Below are 25,372 nucleotides of genomic sequence, written 5' to 3'. Positions count from 1 at the left end.
CAGTTTTGTACCCTTGAGGGTACAGCCCCAGTGACAAGCCATTGTACCCCTAAAGGTACAATTATGTACTTCATTTTCTGAGAGTGCATTGGGGTTGGTACAGAAGCTAAGTTAGTCTGTTTTAATACTTTTAATAAACTTTCCAGCTCAGATACTCACAAACAACAACTAGGCTAAAACCCAAAACTAGCAATCCCTTTCCCTAGTCCATTAACATCCACGTATAGCTGTGCGATGTTGCTTAACCACGAGGGCATGTGGTTGCAGTTAACCCTCCTGTTGTCCTCAAGTCAAATTTGACACCTTTAAAAATGTCTTTATCTGAAATTTGGGTTTCTTTTTAACCAAATTACCACAAATATGGATTGGATTTCAAACAAAACTCTTTGCAAACACAACTTATCACTTTGATTCCTGACTAAACTCATCTGTAAGTTCCTCTGATCTTAACTATTAGTCAAAATAATTCATAATTTCTGCTTTATTTATTCGGTATATTTCTATATTAATGAGGGTTATTGACCATGAATTCCAAAAAGTAGGTTAAATCTAACAGTAGTAAGGTGGTGATAGTGAAAACGTCCAAAAAAACGTTTTTGACCCGGTAGGACGACACAAGGGTTAAGATGTTTTAGTAAATTAAACTATAACACTATCAACATGATGTGTGTGGGCTGGTTTTACATTTCATCTTAGGATAACTGTACTGACAGAGAGAGACGGCAAAGAGCACGACTCAGGTGCATGTTTATGACGTGAACAGTAGCAGCACGTGGAGTTGCTTATTCTGTATCTGTATCCCCTTTAAAAGAGTGCCACATGTGTGCCAATATGAATGGACATATTTCAAGCTCCGTGATATTCCAAGTGTGTGTGTGTAGCTCCTCCCTGCTTGCTGTAATCCCCATTTCCGAACATGTAACATATTACCTAGGCCTGTATTATGCAACACTGGCTGCCACGTTTGTGGCAAGAAAGCTGGCGGCCTATTTAATGATGTCACTTCAGAGGTTGTAGGCTATGAAATATGGCCTCTGTGTGACACTTGTCACCTAAAGCACCCTGCACTTGGCTGCGCTGAGGTCCACACAGAGAGGGGACACTGTGTGACTGACTGCCGCCATCTGTTGGAGGTTTTAAAGTAAAGGTCAATGTTAAAAGTAATGATGTGGAGCCATTTATGCTTCTTTCAAACAATATAGGGTACATGTTTACCGCTCGATAATGTCATAAAAGAAATAAGAGCATCACCTTTGTAAATGCTTCTGATCAATGGCCTACTGGAATATGACCAGCTCATTGATTACCTACCGTATGTGGTCCATTCAGAGGCTAATCCACTTGGCTAAATAAATACATGGGACCAGATATTTGTCAATGAGTCCCTCTCTGCATTCAAGACTGGGCTGAATCAATCAAGCATGCTGGTGTCTCTCACTCTCTCACACACACACACACACACGCAGAGTTTTTATGCAGTGGCTTGCCTAAGTTTACACACCCATGCTAAAAATCTATTTAAAAGAGGAATAAAAAAAAAAACATATTTTGGAAGTTGATCTTAATGCTTTAAAACATTTAGGAACTACTTTCCATAACTGGCCTTTAAAAATAAAACTTGGCCTGCTTATATGGGACTTTAACATAGGGGGGTGCATACTTATGCCCCCTGTATTTTAAGGAAGAACATTTATTTATTTACAATACATTATTCATTCACAAAGAAAATTGGTTTCCTTAAAAGGTTTGATTTTCTTAATATTTTTTAATTAAAACCATTAAAATCAAACTCCAAAAGATGTTTTCTTATACATGGTTTTAATCAGATTCAGCATGGGTGTGTGAACTTATGCAAGCCATTGTATTATCATTTTTATTTTTCTATTGTTTCAGAGTACCCTTTGAGGAACATGCAAAGAACTTGTCTAGAATCCATTTATTTTATGATTATATCAGATGTATTTACTCCTTGTTGTTGTTGTTTATATGTATGTTTCTTCTTGTGCTTTGGCAACACAGATGTCTATTTTTTGTCATGCCAATAAAACAACATGAAATTGAAATTGAAAATTGAGAGAGAGAAAGGGGATTAAATAGTTTGTTTAAACATCCGTTTATAATCCGTTATTGAAAAGAAAGATGTGATTAGGTTGGCTACGATCAATCCTGCAAGTCCCGTTTCAAAATGACTTCCAATGTCCACTGTTATTTTAAATTTTTTTTTTTACAGAAAACATGAAAGGAAGAGACAGAAAATGGGCACAAATGAACGACAGGCTCAGGCTACTATCTGGGATAATTGTCTGCTCACAAATTGATGACTTTGCTGTTCTTAAGTCTCCAGAGGGAGCTTTGCCAGTCAGGGGAAGGCTCAGTCTGGTGATTTATGAACACTCTCAATCAATATGTGTGATATTCATTTTGCAAATGAATCTCAGAATGATGCAGTCTTGCGGTCATTGAACGTCTCACACAGTGATGCGTTTCACGGCACCCGGTTCAGTAGCTTTTTTTTTTTTGTCCCAGTGGTGAAACGAGAAAAACGGGCTAAAGTCAGGAATTGTTTGACAAATGTAGGTAGCTAGGCAGCGAGTCTCAATCATGGATGTATAACCACAACGTCTCAATGGATTAACGGTACTGTTGAGAAAGATGACTGTGCCGAATCTGACTGTAATGATACAGCAGTTCAACAGCCTTATTAACCGTCTCTGGTGTAACTTAGCAACAGCACATACAGGACATGAATGGTGACTCCCGAAAGGATAAAGTCAATATATAATAACGTTACATGAAATATAGGAAGAGTAGGGGATGGGCAATGCCTTTGCAATCCTAGAAAGAAAACTTGGCTAGCTAATGGCAGCGCCAGCTAGCTTAACATTTTTTAACATGTGTCATGGTTGCTAGCCACATTTGGGACTTAGCTAGCTAGCGTTAGCTAGTTGCCTGCGTTCAGAAGTTTACAAGCTGTTGCTTTTTTGGCAGCAGTTTTTTTTTTTTTTTTAACCTGTTAACGCTTCGACTCTCTTATCGCAGTCACTACACAAAATAAACTACCGTTGTTCATTGTTCATAATATTAGCAATATGTAAAAACAACGAACGGTTAGAACCATCTTTGGTAAAAAGATCAAACTAACCGGTATCAGCCGCGGAGAAGGGCGGGGCGTCATTCTTGAAAGCTGCGTCATAGACGTCGCCATAGCTACATAGCGTTAACTAAATTAGATAGCTAGCTAGCTACGTACAGGGGGCTAACTAGGTTTAAGATAGTTAGCTAGCTAACTTTAACACAGTAGGATCAGTGGGTTTTATTCAAACTGACCAGTTATTAACTGAAAATGAGTTTAGACACACTCTTTCAACAAATCCTTCTAACTGAACAACAGTTAACTGAGCAGACACAAAAATTCAAAGAAGGTATGTTCGCTGCCAATTCACATTTTAGCCAGTAAAATAAGCTATAGCTAGTTTAGAGCTAGCTAACATAGGAAGACTAGCTACGATGCTACCTAGCATGGTTAGCAATATAAACAATTAAGAGAACCTAGGTAGCTGCGTCTTTAATAACACACATTTCAGTTGACATTATCTTTGGTGTATTGTAAAGCCCAAATTACATTTTTATGAACTAGTTTGTCTTTATTTTAGTCAAAGTAGCTATCATCAGAAACAATGAGAAGATCAAGAGTGCAACTGAGAAGAATGAAAAGGTCAATGAGGAACTTGATGCAAAGGTGAGGCTAGCTTACAGTTTTTTAGTTTTTCTCCTTTGTTGCTAATTTGTGAATTATCAGACACTTTGTGACGAAATGAGCAACCATGATATAGTAAATTGTACCTTCACAGATGTATTTTAAAAGATTTGACCAGGCTGTTTGATTTTACTATCTTAGTTATTGGTTGTCTCCATTGTCTCACACAAAAATCTATGCCCTATAATACACTTTATTAATTTATCAATTTATTATATTTATTTTAATTGCTGCAGTGTAAGTGGTGGATGTGACTGTCAGAGTTTGTTTGTGATTTATGATAGAAAACAGCCTGAAATTGGCACATGCCTCATACTCATTTACATGATGGCATATCATAATTTAGTTTGACCCTGGACTGTGCCTAGAGATGGTCAAATGAAGCTTCGAGAACCACTCTCTTTATCTTCTGAGCTCGCTAGATGACACACAGAAAATAAAGACAGTGGTTTGCGAAGCTTCATTTGACCATCACTAACTGTGCCTCTAGATACAGTGGCCCTCATTTATCAACCTAACTAAGAAACCAGCGCAGATATGAGCGCCAAAATCCTCTTACAACAGGCTTCACGTGGTATTCATTAAACATTGGGATCACACCAATTAGATCGTAAGAGTCATTGTACGTTGATAAATGCAGCAGCTGGAAACTATCTTAATTTAAATATCATGCCCCTATATATTCTCCGTTTAAAGGCCTTTCCCCTACAGTTTACAACATGGCGAGACATCCCCGCTAACACAGAACGGTTGACACGTTAAGATAATGTTAGAGGAACGTTCTATTAAGGTTTCAACGTCAAGATAACATTAGAGGAACGTTCTATTAAGGTTTCAACGTCAAGATAACATTAGAGGAACGTTCTATTAAGGTTGCAACGTTAAGATAACATTAGAGGAACGTTCTCTAAAGGTTGCAACGTTAAGATAACGTTAGGGGAACGTTCTCTAAAGGTTGCAACGTTAAGATAACATTAGAGGAACGTTCTATTAAGGTTGCAACGTCAAGATAACATTAGAGGAACGTTCTCTAAAGGTTGCAACGCTAGGATAACATTAGGGGAACGTTCTCTAAAGGTTGCAACGTTAAGATAACATTAGAGGAACGTTCTATTAAGGTTTCAACGTCAAGATAACATTAGAGGAACGTTCTATTAAGGTTTCAACGTCAAGATAACATTAGAGGAACGTTCTCTAAAGGTTGCAACGCTAGGATAACATTAGGGGAACGTTCTCTAAAGGTTGCAACGTTAAGATAACGTTAGGGGAACGTTCTCTAAAGGTTGCAACGTTAAGATAACGTTAGGGGAACTTTCTCTAAAGGTTGCAACACTAGGAGAACGTTAGGGAAACGTTCTCTAAAGGTTGCAACATTAGGGGAACGTTGTGAGAGCGTTTGATGTAACCAAAAACTAGCGTTCCCAGAACGTTAAGAAAACTTAACCAACACACAACCAAACCTAACCTTCAGGAAACATTCCCGCAACCAAAAACGAACGTTCCCAGAACGTTCTGGGAACCAAAAATTGTTAGTTGGGATAATGCAGCTAAGAAGTGGAACTTTTCAGAGGTGGAGATTAAAACGCTGACATCTCAGTTTAATTTGCAGTAACGTGTGTACTATTTAGCAGCCTAATAACTGGTATCAAAGGCTGTAGAAAGAATGGGGAATAGAAAGAGAGCACTGATGCGGTCAACAGGTTTGCCGTAGTAAATCATACTCCAGCTGAAGTTAAATTCATTTATACATCCTTGATCTATGCTACAATCCTAATAGTAATATACAGGCCTATGTATTTCAATTCCTTAGGCCTACATGTAGGTGAACCTGTATTTAAATAACCACACAGCAGCAGAGTATGCATTGTGCTTATTTGACCCGTGTCTTCGTCACAAATCAGCCAGGCAACCATAAACTGTGAGGGAGAGGTTTTTCCTCCGGCCATTAAGTGTTCATCTGGGGTTCTTGCACAAGGAACAGCAACATCATGTATTGGTTAATATTTAACTAGTTTGTCTGCATGAGAGGGGAAATATATCAGTTGACCGTTCATCCAGTTGCGTTTTTATGAAATACGGATAATCCTTTATAGTTTTTTTTGTAGTGTAAATGTTTAAACTTACAGTACAATACTAGTGTCACATGATGTAAAGAAGTGCATATTGGCATATTGATGAGCTGATCTGCGCTATGATTTAAAACACCTTATCGCTCCCATTCGTTTTATCAACAGCGCAAATTGCAAGTGCCAAAGCAAAATCAATGGCTCATTTTCACCGGATAACATTAGTGGAACCTTTTAGCTATGTGTTAGTTAGATGATGTCCAAGACAGTAGACGTCTCAGAAAATATTGCTGACTTCTTCCTCTGCTTGTAAAAGTGGACATCCGATCAAAAGAGCAAATCACTTGGTCTCTATTTAGAAAGATTGCTGAATATAACGCCATGTCAGAGTATTTTATCGGCTTGAGAACACACGATACGGAGACCTTTTCTGACCCCTCAGAGTAGAATACAGAAACTGTTTACATCATACTGATGTGCAGGGTGTGTTTACAGCTCTCATGATGTAACGCATTACAGTTTATGAGAGCTGTCTTAAGATAATTACAGGGTTTAGAAAACTTGGAAGCTGATTTTGCTCGCTGGAAACGTGCTGCGCTCCTCTGCCACCATAAAAGAAACAATAAACTCACCTCACTGAGAGCTTAAGTAACAGAATGAAAACTGTACTGAAAGTCATGCCTGAGGCATCTTTAAAAAAACATCCTCCATGAGAGACAGCAGAGAGAAAGAAAGAAGAAAGTTATTTTTAAATTGAACAATATGTATTTAAACATTGAAAACGAAAGCTAAACACTCAGGTATTTTAAAAAGGAGTCAAAGAAACTCATTTCAGTTTTTGTTCACCATTCCTGAAGAAGAGTCATCATCAACTTACACCTTTTATCCAGTGTGCAGCACAAGGACTGTGCCAGCTGCCCATCCTAGAGCTTTCATTTCACTTCTCTTTCTGTGGGATCACTAACAAATCTCTTACACGTGACGTATCGGTGATGTATACATCTGTCTGTCAGTTTGTGTGTCCTAACTTTCCACTCGTCTATTTGTGCTCCAGGCACAGCAGTTGTCTGCCATGAGGCTGCAGTATGACCTGATGAAGAAATGTGAAGGCCAGATGTTGAAGCAAATTGAGAAGCTGCTCGGCCATCGGAGCCAACTCAGGGAACGTCTCGTGGGTTCAAGCCTGAATCAATATTTACATCGTGTACCATATTGGTTATGTGTAATATGAAAACCTAGTCAGCTTTTATAGTGTAAACTTTGTAGATGTGTACAAATTTACTTTCTTTCAGAAGATTCAGAAACGCTGCAACTAACAAAAATATGTGTTTTATAACCAGACCCACACGGAATATGTGGCTTTTTTTAATTTTATTTATTATTTATTCATTCAACGGGGATCCAGAATGAAAATTTCTAGAATTTTGCCTGGGGTGAAGATGTGTTACTAGTCTGAGTTTTTTAAATTTGTTTTAAATCCACGTGGCCCTGATAATAACCAATGAATCTGTCTATTTCTTTTTGAATACTCAGGTAATCATTTAGTCTGTAAAATGTCAAAATAGTAAGTGTAAAATCATGAAAAGACTTTAAAAAAAAGTTTTTATCAAAATTGTGTCGTTAACATCACTAGAAGTGGCAGTTGAAGGGCTGGATGTACCATCACAAGCCGCTGAGTGTTATTGTTGGAAGCATATCCCAAGATCTGTCTTTTCATACCAGGCTAAGATAAAGTGGGAGTCTAAAGAAGAAAAGAAAAACTTCCTTCAGGAGATCTCAAGGTTCAACAGTGAGTTCAGTCTTCGAGGAACCAGAGACTTGGTGTTCGAGAGCCAAACCCACGCTGAGCTCCTGGACCTGGAGAGGGAGGTGGAAGCGTTACACAAAGGTCATGAAAGACTGCCACTCGTACTGTTGTCACAGTAGACAGATGTTATATAACGCAGGATATGGCCCTGAATGCCCATTTCTAAACTATTTACACAGTATATTATAAATATGGGAAAATGTATTTAAAATTAAAATCTCTAGCTCTTCAAAGACTTGAATAAGGCTGTAACAAATGATTAAAGTAAAGTTGTGGGTGCAGGGACTTCCAGGTCTATCCATCTAATGTATATTTCTCTGTCATAATGTGTGTAGACAGTTAAAATGGCGATAAAATGATTGAACAAGCTGATTGAACTCAGGCAAATCCTAAAAAATAGTTTATTAAACTGGTACATCTTCTAGATAAATGTGTGATTACTGCAGGACTTGGTTTGCTGTGTGTCAGCCAACGCAGTTATAAATACGAAACTCCTGAGGTGTTGAGTCCATCGTATTATTATGATGATATTTAAATCCTGTGCCGTTCACACTCAAACATGAGAGCAGCACTAATGACAGTCTAGTTGTGAACATACCACCATTCATGTCTGGGGTAAAATAACAAGGAAGTCTAATAAAAGGTTTGAGGACACATGTCAAGAAAGGGTAGGAAAGCACTGCACTGTGTTTGTTTATATATTTAATTGATTTATTACAATCAAACACATATTGTATAGTGACTATTTGTTAAGAAATTGCATTGGCAAGTGTTTATAGAAGCACAACATATCTTTTTATTTTTTATAAAGTCAAGCAACTTTTACTAATTACACTTTTGAATTGGTTTTCATCAGTTCTTCAGCATTGAGGATGCCTTCATATTATGTATTATATCTGGGCTCAGGGGGACTACATTTTCTGATTGTGTATCCTGTTACAGTGAATTTAATTAAAAAAAAAAAAGCCCACATTGCATTCCCTTAAAAATGAAAAATAAAATATTTCATTTAGGAGTATAAATCAAAGTAAAGCTCATCTCAATCATTCTTGACGCCTTATAAGTACGATTTTTTTTCAACGGTTTCTTTTCTGTCTCTACAATCAGAGATGGAGCTGATGAGCCGCAGGAACAGTCGCATGAGCTCCATGCAGGAGGAGAAGAGGGGGCTCCAGCTCCAAATGCAGGGCCTGTATAACGTCCACAAAGGTGAATACCAAATGTTCATTGAAATGTGTTCTGGATGAAGTGGCTCTGACAGAGCACATGTAAAACTGCTACTGACCATTTCTTTTTCTCAACACGCTTTATAAGCCTCCTTGTTTTATTCACAGCGTCTATAGCGGACGATCAGTTTTTCATCTGATTTTAAACGTCTTCGTTCGACAGAAAAATTCAATTAAAAAATGCAATGACATTGCCGAGACAGTGATAGAGAATCTTGAGCCCAGATGTTGAACATAAAGTACGTTTCTGGCTTCATGACCAGGTTGAAATGCAGGTCACTGATGGTGGGATTTACTGATGGTGTGATTTATTATGTTTTTAAATCTTTTTTTAAAGGGGCTTTACTCACACTTATACAGTAGGCATTCTCAGCTGAAAGTGATCCAGTATAAATACAGGTTTAAAGGCTGCTGTGTGTGTGTGTGTGTGTGTGTGTGTGTGTGTGTTGCTACAGGTACTGGGTTGTAGATGAAATGCTATCCAAGAAGTCCAGTTTGAATAATTAATCCAAGAGAGCAACTCCTCTGCAGTGGGAAACAGGCAGAACATCGCATAGTTCCATAGTTATAATGGTTGCGGTTTTGTGCGTGTGTGTGCGTGTGTGTGTGTGTGTGTTTGTGTGTGTGTGACATAGTCACAAAGTGCATCACAGGCTAAATTAATACATTCAAATTGCTGCTCAATTAAAATCACCAATAAATCACAAAGACATAAAAGACTTAGTTATACAGTCATCACTCATCAATGGGGCTACCTGAACGCCTGACTAAAAAGATGTATCTTTAGCTGCTTTTTTAAAACTATCAACGGAGGTTGCCGCTCTGAAAACACGAAGCACAGTGTTCCTCAGACAAGGAGCCCCTGTTTCAAAAGCTCTGTCCCCTTTAGTTCTCAGCTTTGTGCAGGGGGGAACCGATCCGCCAGTAAACACGAGTTCTGCAGCTCTGCACACGTTCTAACAATGCAACTGTGTCCTTCTTGTTTGAAGTAAATAAATCATTTTGTGTGTGATGTGTTATTCTTGACTGCAGACCTGGATCATCAGTTGAGTGAGGCTGTAGCAATGACAGAGTCTCTGAAAGCCGAGAGCCGGTTTGTCAGTCAGAAACCTCTCACTGACAGCACCTGTCTGAGGTGAGTGCCATCTACTGTCTGGATGCAAGGAAAAGTTCATACATGTACATGTACATGGACAAACAGACACACAGTAATACACACAGAGCCGGATTCATTTGCAAGTACATTATGTCACCATAAATATGAGACACAAATGAGCAACCAAAAGGCAAAGGAGCAAAATAGAACAAAAGAAAGAGTAATTAAAACAGTGAGCTGTTTAGCGGCTCATTAAAAAAAAACAAAATTTGCAGAGGCTTCCTTAGACCTGATATTTTAAATATTCCTGGCTGAGCAGCTGTGATGTTTAATTTGTTGAGAGTTTTCTGTCTTGCGAGGCCTGTCAGTAGGCTCGGTGTACAAAAGTGCAACCCCTGTGCTCTCCTCGCCGGGGCTCTCTTGTTTTCTTTATTATAAGTGATAAGAATTCATCTCAGCAGCAACTCTAATAGCCGCGGTCACTCATGTGATGCTACATGTACTAACAAAGGACAAGAAGAGAATCAAAAGGGCTGTGAATTAAAAGTGCTGTCTTACAGCGCAGCATTTCTGCAGGCTCATTAGAAAGGAGGTGTTATTTATGCAGAGCAGAACTGAATCATACTGTGAGAAGTGCTGAATAGACCCGAGCGCTCAGCTCCCGTCTGTGATTCTCCCTCCATACCCTGCTGGCTGGAGTCCAAATCTAAAAGTGTAAATAACGGGGCATTAAGACCATTTGGCTTAATTAAGGCTTTGATCTGCAGTGTATTTCATTCAGTCAACAAGTGGATAAAAAGAAACCGTGGCTAATGTGATTGATGCAGGGAGATTTGTATGGGAAAATAAATGAGGGTTGGAGAGTTATATCCAGTCATCCAGCGGCCTACAAACTAAAACATACAGTTATTAGGAAATTAGAAATACAGTTTGATTATTTTCAGTTAAAACGTGATTCATGGTTACACTAAAACCTAACTTTTACATGCAAAAAAGCATATGGAGCAACCCAAACATTCATGCCTTTTAACTGAGATAGTACAATAAAAGAAACATGCATGCACAAGCTAAGTGAATGAGCAGAAAATTGATAACTCCGTTTAACAAGTCAGTCTTGCTGTAGATGGATAGTAGAAGCTGGCTCAAGAGAAAACATGCGTAAACTTGTCTGGAACACACTGAAATTGTAAAAATGTGATATCATCACCCCTGAGTTTCAGCTCGGACTCTTAAACTCAGGTACCACTTTCATATTTAAGCTGTGAACTGAACTATAGACTTAATCTGCATCTATGACATGAGATAAAGCGGCGTCATTATGTTTTTCCTTCTTAGTTGTGACACTTTGACATACATCGACATATTGCACTGCTCACCCATTTTGTTCCTCTGTATTATGTATGTATAATTATGTATGTATGTATTCCTCTGTGTATGTATTTTCTTCTCTTAAGTGCAAATGATACAGCCAGCGTCATCGCCACGAGTGTGTATGGCATACATTTAGTTTTTAGTTCCTGAAGCCACTATAGGCTGAGCTATAGGCTCCTGGGCTAGGTTTCACTAAGGAGGGCGTATCTTTCCGAGATGTTGTTTTATGCCTTGTGCTAGGGTTGGTTGATTTGTTTTGCAGAGTATTACCATGTAAATGATTGCTGATCTGAGTTTGGAACTCTACTTTCTGTCCTGAACTGTGAGATCAAGTGTCTTGCAAAGGTGTTGGTTTTCCACAAGTCTCCAAAAAAATGTCTTAACATTCTGCAGATTCTGAAGGTTATAGCAAAGCATGATTCAAATCATTTACATACCTATGAAACCGTTCTGTGACCCCTCGTGCCCTTTACAGACTAATGTATCCTGCTGTTCCTTAATGATCAAATATTGGGATCTGTGAAACAGATCAGACAGCTGGCAGCAGCTTCTTTATTTTCTAAAAACAGTAATGAGTGTTTGGTCTGTCATCCAGTAGATCACAGGGCCTGACGGTGTACTTTAAAACTAGTAGCAGTAAATCTACATATTTTAAAGCTGCAGCTTTGACAGTGCGTGGGACTATGAGTGCAAAACACTGATTCCCAAGAATAGAAGAAATGTAGCAGGATAACATTACAAGCTATCACAAAACATTAAGCCCTAAACCGGTATCGGAGTAAACTCACACATTCCTTCATTTATTTTGGTTAGATCCTTATGCATCCAAACATCAAATATTACAAACAGCAAGCACCTGTAGTGCCTGTTCATCCCAATAGAATAACTAGTTGTACAATATGAATTGGGGACCTCCTCTATTGAACCATGCCTGAAGGGTGAGTCCACCATGTTCCTCCACAAAGACACTTCCTTGATTTAATTAAAAAAACTGGAGATCAATAGTGTTCCAGGAAGGAAGGGGCCATTGTTATTGCTGATGCCACTACTTTGGATAATGTCTTCTCTACAATACGATGGATGTGAAGTGATTTACAAATCCCCAAGCCTATCTACATGATGTGGTTCACACTTTCAGTTTGTAAATCAAAATGTATTTATTCATTGGAACACATTTTTTCCCAAGCATTTAATTAAAGGTGTTGGGAACGCCTGTGATTAGGACGAGGTGTAAAACAGGCACATCTCTAATCCTTTCCTTCACTTACACTGTATCAGTTGTGTTCTTATTTGTATTTCTCAGTCCTTTACTCCCTCTTCTTTGCCTTTTTCTGAGCTCCCTCCGCCTTAAATCAAGCATGTGGGTAGCATGTCCTGCTCATCCATCAGCCTCATTAAACATACTAGGTCCTTCATTACCCCCCGGGCTTATTAGCCTTAGGAAGTGCTGAGGATGTGGCTTTGGAGGAAAGAGGCCTCCTCTCAGTCATTCTTATGATCATCCATTCCGAACTGAAACCATCAATCCTGTCTTCAGCCACTGCGGCATCTCTTTAAAACGCATATTTAACTCTCCACTTATTGATTGTTGGAAATTGAATGCATGTCAATTTGAATGAGTGCTGCAGTCATTTAAAAAGTGTTCAGTGTGCAAAACAGGGTGGCTGCCAGTGGAGATCACACAAGAGAATAAAAAGAGGCCTAAAATATTCAGTCAATGCTCTCAGGATGGATGATTTGGGAGCTGTATGTATTTTTTGATGTGCCATATTTCTTTCATTGATATATTACTGCTACATCGTTTGTGAAGGCTCATTTGAAGATGTCATCGCACTGCAGAAATCTAATATTATACTGCAGAAACCAACGATATCCCAAAAGCCATCCTGGGTGTCCTGCTGTTGGAAACATCATTCTGCCTGAAAAACACTTACAAATCTGAATTGTAAGTTCCACAGAGAAGCGTAAAGGTTAGAAGACTGCTTTTGGTTTTTAAACTGTGGAAATGCAATTTAAGCTCAGCTGTTTTATTGTTTCATTAACTTCCAATAAAAGAAAAATGGAGGTAGATTGTCTCAGATTCATGGGTACCTCTGGGTTGATTCTTCAAACACCTGAAATAACATAACAGTGAAATAACAACCCCCCTGGACCCAAGTCAGATGCTTTTTCCAGAGGCAAACTGAACTGAGTCATACAATCGTATGGATGTTTATGAAATTATAGAGTAAAATATTTACTTTGCTATCATACGAGCAGTTTTAAAGAAGTGGATTGTTTTAGTCCATGACAAAGGGACAGCACTGTCTTCTGGGGTGCTTCCATAAAGTTCATATTTCTGCTTATTTCTACTTCTCTTATATTTTGGAGCTGTCCCATCTGCTTCTGGTATACTGTGTATAATTTCTTTGTTTATCCCACAATGTAACAGAGCCAAGTTTTGTATTTAAAATACATCATTACTAGATTTCTGACTTAATGTTAACCTTTCTTTCTCCTTTCTTGCCTAAAAATTAAGGTATAGTAATGATAAACACCAACACAAACACCATTGAGTTTGCTTTTGTCAGTGCATATTCATTCATTCATATATATGTCAGTCAAATTTAAATTGGTATTGGACCAGGAATAGTCAAAATAACAGAGCTGCGTTTCTCATTAGTAAATGTATATGTGGCAATAATTCAATTGTGGCCAGAGTAAGAACTCTGATAATTGAAGCTGTTCAAAGGGCCACTTCTCAGTCGGTACCATGGGTGTGTTATGAGAGCTGGATACAGCCTTTGAGACGGAGCCCCGTTCATTCCTATGAGAGTTGGTCAGTGGCGCATGAAGCCATCATCTTCAACTTTTAGCTGGCTGGAGTCATGTTATTGGACCAATGGATCAAATTCTGATGGTATAACGGGTTGTTTTGGGTGGGGTTGTGACGCTAAAAAAAACAACTATCCACTGATCGACGTCTCTTTTGCCATGTACGTAAGTCTATAGGGAAACGTGTGTTTGGGCCAGAGGGCATCAGGTGAAGGTCCAGCAGTTGTAATTCCACCGGCCACAATTTGCTTTTGGTTGACGCATCTGCGCCTCCTCATTTTGATTTCCTTTCCTTCTGCAGACACATACCTGAGAGCTACCAACTGACCTTTGAGATTTACATTAATTTATTTTTGAGAAGTTTCTAATCTCAACACATTGCTCTCAGTTCACTCTATGCTTAGTAATTTGTCCCTTGGGGCCTTCCGTATGTCTTTACCCTTGTGCATCCAGCCACTGGGGACAACATCATTAAATACACAACAACGGGGAGCTGATTACACTGACTGCAGCGTGTTAGAGCAGACTGCAGGTACCTCAGCCCATCACTCTGGTGTACATGGGTGATTGTCAGCTGTGTCATTTTTCATACACACTGTTGTTTCAAAATGCTTTTTGCATTAACAGAGTATCCCTGCTACTCCTCTGTCCAGTTACTTTGATTGAGTATTGCGTCAGCCTCTTTTCTTTTTCACAAAAGTCAGATGACGTAAGGGATGGAAAGCAACGTGTCTAAAGACAGATCCGCATGTCAAGTGTTCATCAAACTTCATGGAGTTTCTATTTCCTTTTAGCTGTCAAACAACGGTGCTGTGGAAGTTGGGCTAACCGTGAAACTGTAAACGTCTAACCACTGCCCCAACCAGTAATTAAATTGTTTTTGCACATGTAAACATACCGAAACTCAGGATCTCCTGTTGCATACATCTGATTAAATTAAAGCCATCAAGTAAACTCAGACTTTTGAAGAAATAGGTTTCAGTTCCATGTAGTTCATTTGATTTCGTTTATTTCTTTGTGATAAAACACAACGGCAAGGTGACACTGAGTATAGTGATACAAAAAAGAACATCAGTAGGTTGAAACTCGATATGGAGAACCAAAAATGCTGAAGCATCTCTTCCTACGTTGCCCCTTTCATGAGTTGTAGTTACTGACACGGGTTTCATTTGTTCACCAGGCTGAGGAAGGAGCTGGAGATGCATAAAGAAGGAGAGCTTCTGCGAAAGGCCCTCAGCTCTGAAATACACTTCCTGAAGTCTGTAAGTTGTTGTTTTATGAACAAGGCTTTTATTTAAGCTAATAAACTGTTTTTATATAGGGCAACGTTATTCATATTCAAGCAGCATCCAATGGGATTATTTGGATGTCAGATCAGGAAAGAAAAATAACATTGGTAACACTTTACTTGAAGGTATCTACGTAAGAGTGACATGACACTGTCATGACACATGAACCCTAACTTGTCATGACAAAACCGAATGACACTTACTTAAAGAAGCGTCATGTCATAAACGTTCATGATTTGTTTATAATGTTTATGACACGTTCATAACCGTGTCATGTCACTCTTAAGTAGATACCTCCAAGTTTAGTGTAACCATAATATCTTTCAAATAGAGCTGTGGCGTAGCACATTAGGATTTATTGTCATAATGTAACCATGGGGCGCCCAGATAGCTCAGTTGGTAGAGCGGGCGCGCATGTATAGAGGTTTACTCCTCGACTCAGTGGGGAGTCATTTCCCCCCCTCTCCCCTTTCATATCTTCTGCTGTCCTGTCAAATAAAGGCCTAAACAATAATCTTGGGGGGGGGGGGGAAAGGAAAATGTAACCGTGGAAAACTTTAGTGGGTTCTTTGTAGGATTTCATCTAGCTTTTCTTTTCTTTTCTTTTATTAGCAGAAGCTGGACAGCAGCCAGGGAAGGGAGCAGCATTAGGTCTGGCATGGATGAAACAGGAAAGCATGTTCACTTATTGTCTCATGTGTTGAAATAAAACGTGAATATGAACAGACAGGAGAGAAAGACCACGAGAAGGAACAAATGGTGTTTCTTCCTTGGAAGTTTTATGAAAAGAGCTCATTCCAATCAGTGTGTAACCTCAGTCAGTACACAGGCTCTACTGCCATGGACCTCGTGGAAGAGCTAAAAGAAACCAGATTAAACCTGGTCCCGTTTTTGAAATCAGACATTTTTGTTTCCTCTTGCATTTACAACAAAATATGCAGGTCTGTTTCTACCTTCAAATAGTTTTTGTGTGTATCATTACTTAATGAAACACACAAAAACCATTTTCACAAGACTAAACACACACACCTGCACAGTGACCAGAACAACTTGTGGTGCATTGCCAGCAAATAAAGGAAGCATTCAAAAAGTGATTGTATACTACCCTCTAGTGTACAAAGTGCAACATTGCTATAACAGGGATTGATAAGTCATGAAAGAGAATCTTCCATTCTGAACATGTAAAAAAGAAAGAAAAAATAGCAATAGTGCATGATAGTTGAATGCAAATATTTTAATTTCCGGTTAATTTTAATGCAATCACTGACATTGAATTAAGCAACAATAAAAATAATAAAAATCAATGAGGGGCCCCTGAGTTGCTCACCTGGCTGAGTGTGTGCCCAGTGTTACTTCAACGGCCTGCATGTCATCCCTCATCCCTCCTGGCCCACCTCCCCCCATAAATTACGCACTCTTTTTTTCTCTCTTTCGCGTAGGTCATGTTTTGAAAGGACCAGCTTACTAATGTAAATGAATAAAAATCTACACAATGTAATGATGTCCGACACGTTTTACTTGGGGGTACTTAAGGAACCCCAAGTGAATGAGTTTAAGTAAGTGGGGGTATGGTTCGCGAGTGAGGCGACCATGGAGCCTGAGATTGGTCGGAGAATCGGAGCGGCCGGTGCGGTATTACATTCCGTTTATCGCACCGTTGTGACGAAAAGAGAGCTGAGCCAAAAGGCAAAGATATCGATCTACCGGGCAATTTTGGTTCCTACCCTCACCTGTGGTCATGAAGGCTAGGTCATGACCGAAAGAACGAGAATCTCGGTACAAGCGGCCGAAATGGGTTTCCTCAGGGGGGGGCTGGCATCTCCCTTATAGATTGGGTGAGAAACTCCGTCATCAGAGATGTATGTTGTAGCATTAAAATGTTCCTTCATTGCCCCAAACCAAAATTAGACCCACGGTTTATGGACAGACTTGTTAGGGAGGATTCAGATGCTAAAAAGATGCAGAGTTTAGGGAAGGTAAGGTTTTCGCACACTCACACTTTTTCTTGTGAAATGTGAGTCAGGTACCAGCAAGATTATAGACAACACTTTCTCTGTTGCCTCCTAGTGGTTGACGTTTGACATTACAGGTTACCACAGTTTAACCCTCAGTCCACACAGCTACATTTGAGTAATGGATGATTAGACGGTCTGTCGGCCCACATCACAGGGTCATTTCTTCTCTGATTGGAGTGATTCCTGATAGTGATGTGGAATGTCAATGGCTACCTAACGACATCCTCCGATCTCATTTGGTCTTTTTAACCTTGACCTCGGCGAGCTACGTCTGGATGTGTTTCACAAAAAAAACAGAAGGGCAGACAGAACAGCGGACGGGGCAGTCCATTTGGCGGAGTGGTTAACCTCATGTCAACGACTGCTTTCGGCCAATGAGCGACTATTAGTGTAATGAAGTCTGAAGGGAAAGCCGGGAAGACGGCAGTCAGACACCTGTAGGTGTAACCGTCCTTTTGTCAATGTAAACTGTTGCGGGTGAGTGAGGATTTGGACCCAAATGCAGAGATGAGGACGGCAGACAGGCAGGCGGGGGTAAACGGGAGTTTATTAACAGAAAAACCCAGGCAACCACAGGAAGCAACAGGCGTAGGCAAAAATTTCAGGAACAACAAACAGTTAAGAGAAAGTCCCACATAAGAGGAGTCCCAAAAAACAGGTCCGGGGAAGCCACAACAAAAAACAAAGAAACGGCACGAGGGATATCTGAAGTAACTCACAGGAAAGATGTGACCCAACTCTCAAAGACCGAGCAAACAGGCAAGACGATCTAACACAAGACAAGAGGAAAATATACGAGGTAACGAGATAACAGGCAACAGGTGAGACATCAGGTGAATCACGTTAGGGCGGGGCCGGACAATCAGACAAACAAAGTGAAGCTAGACAAGACAAGACAAGACAGGAAGCTGACTATCAAAATAAAGCAGAAAGTAGAACAAACAGACTCAGGGGAACAAGTCAAGGCCAGGAACACAGGACCACGGAGAAAACAGACAAAAACACAAGGAGGCCAAAGAAAGGGAAACATGAACCCTAACAAAAAACCCAAACCACAACAGTAAAGGCTGCAATGCATCCGTTTATCTGCAGAGAAACACCACCTTTAATCAGAGAGTTCCTGTTGGAGCTGCGTTTCAGCCCGTTTATCAGGAATATCACAGGAAGTGATAGTACTGTGTTTGCCTTGTTTATTTTTACATCCTCCTGGAGAATAGTTTGCACATTGTTAGCTGGATTAGCAAATTTACTATGCTTATTTATTTATTCATCCCCATTCCAGTTTTTTTACTTGTCCCTGGGCAGCACATAACGTGTATTTAATATGCTGTTCCTAATATTTTTGCTTGTTTTTAAGCTTCGGTTCAGTGTGACAGATGTGCCTTGTTTTCATTTGTGGTGTTGTATTTTGTTGTATTTGTTGTATTTTTCACAGTCCTTGATGTGATTTGATGTCTGCTGCAGATCAAATTATTCATTTTATTATTTAAGTTGAAGTTGACTCCAGCACAACTGCACACTTAAAAACAGAGATGTTGATAACAGGCACATATGTGTATACATACAGTATACACACTTATACTGTATGTATATATATATAATATATATTTACAAATTCTATTGTACATGTTCTTATTTGTATTTTAAATTGGTTTTGTCTATATACTTTTGCAGTGTTTATTATATTACCTTTACTTATTTTGATTTAGTTCCACCCAATTTCTTACTAAAGACACGACCAAACCCCATTTACCCAGTATTTGTCAGTTAAAGTGTATTCATGTAACTCGGAAAAAGGGATTTTCCAATAACTCTAAAAGTATTTTTGGTGAAATCGGTCATCCCAGAAGATATAAAATCTTGGGTCAACACTTCCTGTTGTCACTGTCCTTAAATAGCCAGACAGACACAGACTCTTTTGACGTATAACAAGACAGCTTTTCACTGGCACCAAACTCCAAACAAGCTTTTTATTTTTATTTTCTTGTCTCTCTCAGCACTAGAGAGACAGACCCAAAAGCAAACATAACTCATCTAGCCAACAACACTAAAACTGGGGCGTGCAGTTGCTGTATCGACAGTCAGCGGTAGCTAAACATGCTTACTTATCTAAGAGGGGCTGAAAAATTGTTAGACTACATCTACTGGCACATGACTAAATGTTAACACGTCGCTAAGTGTGCACATATGCCAACTAAATTAATCATCACATGTCAGGTTCAGGACACTTAAACTTACTAAATTAATGACGGTCAGACAACAAAACGAGACTTCAGACGGTAGTGAGCAGTTGATAGACTTTTGCCGCAAAAGGGAAGAACAGCTAAGAACATCCTTTCACCAGCATTGCTCCTAGGATCTTCCAAATGCTCTCTGTAGCTCAGTCTTTTTATTACACACACACACACACACACACACAAGGATAAGACATTGGGCTGTGGTTATCTATATTATGCGACAAGAATGTCTGTTCCCGAAGTGCAGACAGTTCGAACTATGTGTTCCTTGAGTGGCCTTGGACCGACACTCTGCCACCTAATCTTTTAACCAGCAGAAACTGGACAAGACAGTTGTGCAAATGTACACATAAGAAATAAGGAATAAAAGACTTTATCAAAATCAATTCTCTATCATCACACTTCCTTTTGGTTTACTTTTGTAACGTTTTTAGAAACTTGCAAATCTCAGTGCAACTTAGAAAGACTTTCACACCCAGCACTCAGGACGTGGTAGTTGCATATTCACGTGCGTTTCTACATCGTGGTCATCCACACACAAGACAGGGATTCTGGGGCTCCCCCTGTATGCCTAGACTCTTCAGCTCAGTAGTCAGATCTTCAAGGAGGCGGCTCTGCAGTGTGCTGTTGCTCTTAGTTGTCAGGCAGCTCTGATCTTTGGGGAAATATGCTGTCTTTGCTCCTGAAACTTGAACCCTTGCTTCTAGAATCAGAGAGAAGCAAAGTAGAGGTCAACTTCAGGGGCATATATACAGTATAAGGATGTGATGTGAGTTTCCTTGTACAGCCGGTTTAACCCTTGTGTTGTCTTCCCGTCAACCATGAAAAAAAAGATATTTTTGTCACTTCTTCAGTGGTGTGGGTGCTTTTTTTAAAAGGTTTTTTTCCAAAGTTGTTTGATATTTCTAATGTTGACATTTCCAGCTTATTTCAAAGGCCCAATAATACATCACTGCACTGAAGAAAAGGGGCAGCAGATAACTGTAAATGTGTTTCTGTTTTAAAGTCAGCAATCAGCAGAAGGCTATACAGTGCAACTCTGAGTTAGGTAATGAAGCGGCCTTACCGTTGCACACAGCTAGCTTGTTTCCTCCTACGTACTGCGTCTGCCATTTATATGATGTCTGCACACTGCATTCCTCAAAGAGACGACTCCTCCTGAGAAAATTAAAATCGTAACCCTGTGAAAGAAGACCCAAGTGATTAGCGACGACGTCCAAATGAAGCTGTGTGAAGCACGTCATTCAGTTTCTGAGCCCAATAGATGGCACTCAACTGAGGGTTGAAAGCAAATAGTAATTCCTTGATCATTTTTCTTCAAAGCAGGGCTCTTCAACGGGTTTTAAGCCAAGGACCCCTTATCTGAGAGAGAGACGGAGCAGGGGCCCCCTACTACATACATTGTATAAAACTAAGTCACATAAACTGAGCCTACAATAATGTCTAGAGCAGCTTTAAGCCTTTATACACACCTTTTAGTGGATAGAATACTACACTATTAAAATAATTGTAATAATTATTGTTGGTATGATTTTATCAATCATGTTTTAATGTTAAACATACACTTCCAGTCAAAGGTTTGGGGTCACTTACAAATTTCCAAACCACTCCATTATTAAAAGAATACCAGCTGATCTGATTGGGGGGGGCTGATCTTTACATTGCCCACTATCAGCACCCATTCATCCAATTAAAACAAAGGCTCATTCTGTTCACTATTCAAAAACTGCCCTGGTTAAAAAAATAAGGGAACTGATCTCAGCTGCTATTCTGTCTACAATGGAGTGCAATGGAAACGTAATCCTGTTTAGAGGATCCACAGGATCTGCATATGGCTACCTTAGTGACCACCTTACAGACCAGTAAACCTATCAGTGGGGATTCATATTTGCTTATCATTAAATCATTTAAATTCTGGAGTGTGGTCTATCTGTATAGTGTCTTGAGATAACTCTTGTTATGAATTGATACTATAAATAAAATTGAATTGAATTGAATTGAATATGTTGAGTTCATGTTAAGACTTTTGAATGAGGACACCCTAGAGGCTCAGGACCCCATATTGCAGATCTTTAGTTTAAAGCCATCAAGTTGGCTCAACAAATACCAACCCGTTCTCACTCCGAACATGTAAAATACGGACGTTTGGACAGTGGCTGTCAGCATCGGATGCGATGAACAGGCGCCCTTTGGCGTGTGTGTAGAACGTACCTGGGCGAGCAGCATCTAGACGGGGTTTAGGGAGTAGAATTTAAGGGGGAAATTGAGTGTACGGAGGTTGGTTGGTGGGTGGTGGGTGAGTCACACACAGGACTTTGACCCAGCAGAGCGGGGTTTGTGTCCCGCGTGGCAGAAAGACAGAAAGCTGTGACAGGTGAATCTATAGACTCAGTCTGTGGGAGGGAAGTTTACACCATTGGCCAATATTGTGATCTTCTGCCAACATTGGAGTCCCCGGACTGCCAACATTTCACAATCTTCCATTTCTAAACTATGATGTACATGACTGTGTGTGACCTTAACCGGCTCATTATTCCCGTTAGTCACAGAACCGCAACCCCACCCACAAGCTTTTTCTTAACCTGACAGCGTCAAAAGGGACGCCATTAGTTCAACCAAGCGCGTTGAGGTAAAGCGTGTCACGTGACACTAAAGGAGACTTTTAGCGTCAATAACAACAACAAAGGCACCTGATCAAGTGTCCATATTTTACGAGATGGGGGTGAGAATGTGTTGCAAATACAAGTAATGGGTATGAAGCCTCATCTGGACATCACTACCAATTATATATTTTCCTTTTCCTGCTATCCAGAGATGTTTTTATACTTGTTTTCTATGAATATGTAAAATTGAATATACTGTACCACTCACATGGCTGCACATTGGTTTGCAGAAGCGCCTGTTGTCAACTGTGACACACGCCAAGCCTCCATTTTCGGGAACTTGGGCTTCAATGCAATTCTTCGGCTCAGCATTTTGGCAGTCTACAGAGCAATGATTATTTAATGGATGATGAGTTGGTTTCTATTGTCTATTTATCCCCCAGGCATACAGTAAGCCCTACACTACTGACGGTCTTGTTAAAGAACAGAGAAAACCACAATAATTTTGATCAAATCTGGAACTGTCTGCACACGGAGCATGTTCTTTAGTCAGTAAATGTCAGGCTCACATTAAAAGCCACTTCAGCAATTAGTACCTGCAAGAGTCCATCTGCAGAATATACAGCGCAACATTTCATCTTAATCAGGGAGGCGAGAACATCTTCAGTAGGAAGCAGTCCTTCTCTTCGCCAGGCCCAGTTCACTTAATCCACTGATAGACTTCAAGTGCGTGACAAATGTCACACATTTGGATTACCCATACTGCTCTCTGACTTTCTAAAAAATGTTCACATTGCAAGTCCTCTGTACTTTAACACTTCTAGCTCGTAACATTTTTGTGACTGAGGGGGAAATTAGCTTGTCGGATTGGCCCAACCTACCCATCAGAAAGAGCCAGGAATGAATAAACCACAAATACGGAATGTAATAAAATAAAACTAGAAAAGTAATGTATTCCCCACACCTAATCCCTTCTATGAACAAGTACTTCTACTATTTCCACTTCCAATCCTAACTAATCAGCTTAATCCTGAAAATAAAGGGATCAAACATAAAACTGGTCACCCAGAGTAAACACCTCCTACCTTTCAGCTGTTGTTTGTGCAGAGTATCAGTCAGATTGGTCAATGACTGCAGTATTGTAGCGGTCTGCTCTGGGCTCCATGTAGCACTGCATTGTCCTGCTAACTGTTGGTTAATATCAGACAGCAGGCGAGGCAGCTTCATGTCTGCAGCTCATTACAGCAACCAGGCAAATTAAAGTGCTTTACATAAAACAGAACACTGTGTAGTAGGACATTAAAGGCATATTTTAAATAAAAACTATAGGTAATTTACTCTCCTTATATTTTTTACATAAACACGTGGGAGATATACTGTATGTGTGTGTGTGTTTAAACTTTTGGGGACAACCATCAAAAGTTTACCTTGAGCTTAGCCGAGAGCTCTTCCACGAGATCAGTTTTTAAGCAGTCATTGGGAGATGAAGTGTCATCTTGAGCTGCAGAGAACGACAAGACTGCAAGCACACACCTGCCTTTTTATAATATTCAACTCTTGATTAAGCCATATCTCATGATCTACACATTTCAGACGAACATATACAGTAAAACCGGGAGGTTACCTGCCAGTGAGTAGAGCCAAACAAGCGTTCCCTGGAAGACCATGGCCACTGACTCTGAATGTCTGACCGAGGAACTGAAGGCAGGAAGCTGTGACGGGTGAATTCATTGACTCCGTCTGTGGGACCAAAGTTCACACAATTGAACCAATATTGTGACCTGCCAACAGTGGAGTCCTTGGACTGCCAACATTTCACAATCTTCCATTTCTAAACTATGATGAAACATGAATTGTGGATCTGCAGAGGTTTTGTGTACAATTTCATTTTTTTATTTATTTGTGCAGATGGTTTGCAACTGAAATACAAACTACGATATTTCCTCAAGCTGTGGTTCTGACTTCTTGTGGTAAAACGTTTTTTTCCCCTATGCATGTCCCTGCTTTGTGCTGATGGGGGAGCTGGTAGTACACACTAACTGAAGTCATACGCCTTTGTAATGTTCCTCTTCACACAGAGTCCACCACTACTTCTTCCTGTAGTTGTGAGCCCATTAGGGAGCCACATGTTGGGATGAAATCTACTCACACAAAGGCACGCAGAAGCCCATCAGACACACTGGCTGACTCAGTGTCAGTCAGTAAGTTGTGCCACAAAGGATGACTGTGTAAATAATTCACTTTGGATGTTATTAATTATCGATGTCTGACGATATGGCAGAAAATGTATTATTGAAACTTTCAGGAAGAGTGATTGAGCTCATTAACTCGCAGGATTGTATTTTTGCATGTTTGAGTTGAGGAACAAAGATTAGTCCTCCAAATGGACCTCGGAAGCTGTCATTATCTTACCAGCATGTCCTCTCACATGCTCCACTTCTTTGCTTCTCAAGTTGTTGTCTGAGTTTTGTTTTTGTTAATGATATGTTGTCCTGAAATCCATACAAAATGTCAAGTCCACAGTTGATCGGATTTCATTGGGTTAATGAGTTGGAAAACCAAACGATAAAAAATAAACGGAAGCTTAAATTCAGAAGTTGGACATGCTGCATTTGTTCAGAGGACTAGAAGGAAGAGTTGTTGTTGTGGAAGCATGCTGTTTATTTGCATCAGCCTTGGAAAGGCATCAGGTAGTGAGGTGTGAAACTACCAGGTTCTGCAAACAATCATTTTGTTGCATAAAGCCTTAAAAACGTCTCTGACAAACAATATCTGAACAACAACTCCTATATCTGAACAACAATCAGATATAGCAAATGTTCAATGAACAAATCTGAACACCTACATCTGAAGAGCAAGATCTCAGATATAGCAATGTGAGTATGTCTAACTAGTGGTTGTTAATGTTACCAGTAAGACCGGGTCCCGAATTTGATACTTTTTAGGCACTTATGTACATCATAGGACCACACAACTCACATGGAGTTAAAAGCCAAATAATAAAAATGTGTCTTAAGACGAGACTTCAAACACTCAACTTCTGGGGCTGTTGGGACATGGGGGGGCTGTTGGGACATGGAGGGGCTGTTGG

The 25,372-nt window shown here is 39.8% G+C and overlaps 2 protein-coding genes across 4 annotated transcripts in view; one reads left to right on the top strand and one right to left on the bottom strand.

Annotated features, from left to right (window-relative positions):
- Positions 1–3,201: 3,201 nt before the first annotated feature.
- Positions 3,202–25,372, top strand: part of ccdc172 (coiled-coil domain containing 172) — a 25,162-nt gene continuing 2,991 nt past the window's right edge. Inside the window, exons 1-8 of one of the 3 annotated variants that reach the window (XM_034898149.1) lie at positions 3,202–3,422; positions 3,654–3,739; positions 6,878–6,994; positions 7,546–7,711; positions 8,738–8,839; positions 9,889–9,991; positions 15,318–15,399; positions 16,042–16,282. In XM_034898149.1, coding sequence (XP_034754040.1) covers positions 3,344–3,422; positions 3,654–3,739; positions 6,878–6,994; positions 7,546–7,711; positions 8,738–8,839; positions 9,889–9,991; positions 15,318–15,399; positions 16,042–16,077 — 771 coding nt within the window. In that variant the 5' untranslated portion in view covers positions 3,202–3,343 and the 3' untranslated portion in view covers positions 16,078–16,282. Of the gene's footprint in view, positions 3,423–3,653; positions 3,740–6,877; positions 6,995–7,545; positions 7,712–8,737; positions 8,840–9,888; positions 9,992–15,317; positions 15,400–16,038; positions 16,283–25,372 lie in introns of those variants that run through there. The other 2 variants (XM_034898148.1, XM_034898150.1) reach the window with 2 other exon arrangements.
- On the bottom strand, positions 20,072–23,985 carry si:ch1073-126c3.2 (uncharacterized protein LOC555816 homolog). The gene is made up of 7 exons (XM_034898156.1): positions 23,906–23,985; positions 23,709–23,800; positions 23,367–23,469; positions 22,550–22,662; positions 20,745–20,859; positions 20,152–20,381; positions 20,072–20,115 (listed from the first exon to the last, which is right to left on the bottom strand). Exons 1-6 carry the CDS (start codon positions 23,946–23,948, stop codon positions 20,206–20,208), a joined length of 642 nt encoding a protein of 213 aa, XP_034754047.1. The 5' UTR covers positions 23,949–23,985; the 3' UTR covers positions 20,072–20,115; positions 20,152–20,205.

This window comes from Etheostoma cragini, chromosome 17, assembly GCF_013103735.1.
Source record: "Etheostoma cragini isolate CJK2018 chromosome 17, CSU_Ecrag_1.0, whole genome shotgun sequence".
NCBI lineage: Eukaryota > Metazoa > Chordata > Actinopteri > Perciformes > Percidae > Etheostoma > Etheostoma cragini.
The sequence above is the reverse complement of the archived record's forward strand: the minus strand, read 5'-3'. Positions and strand labels throughout refer to the sequence as shown.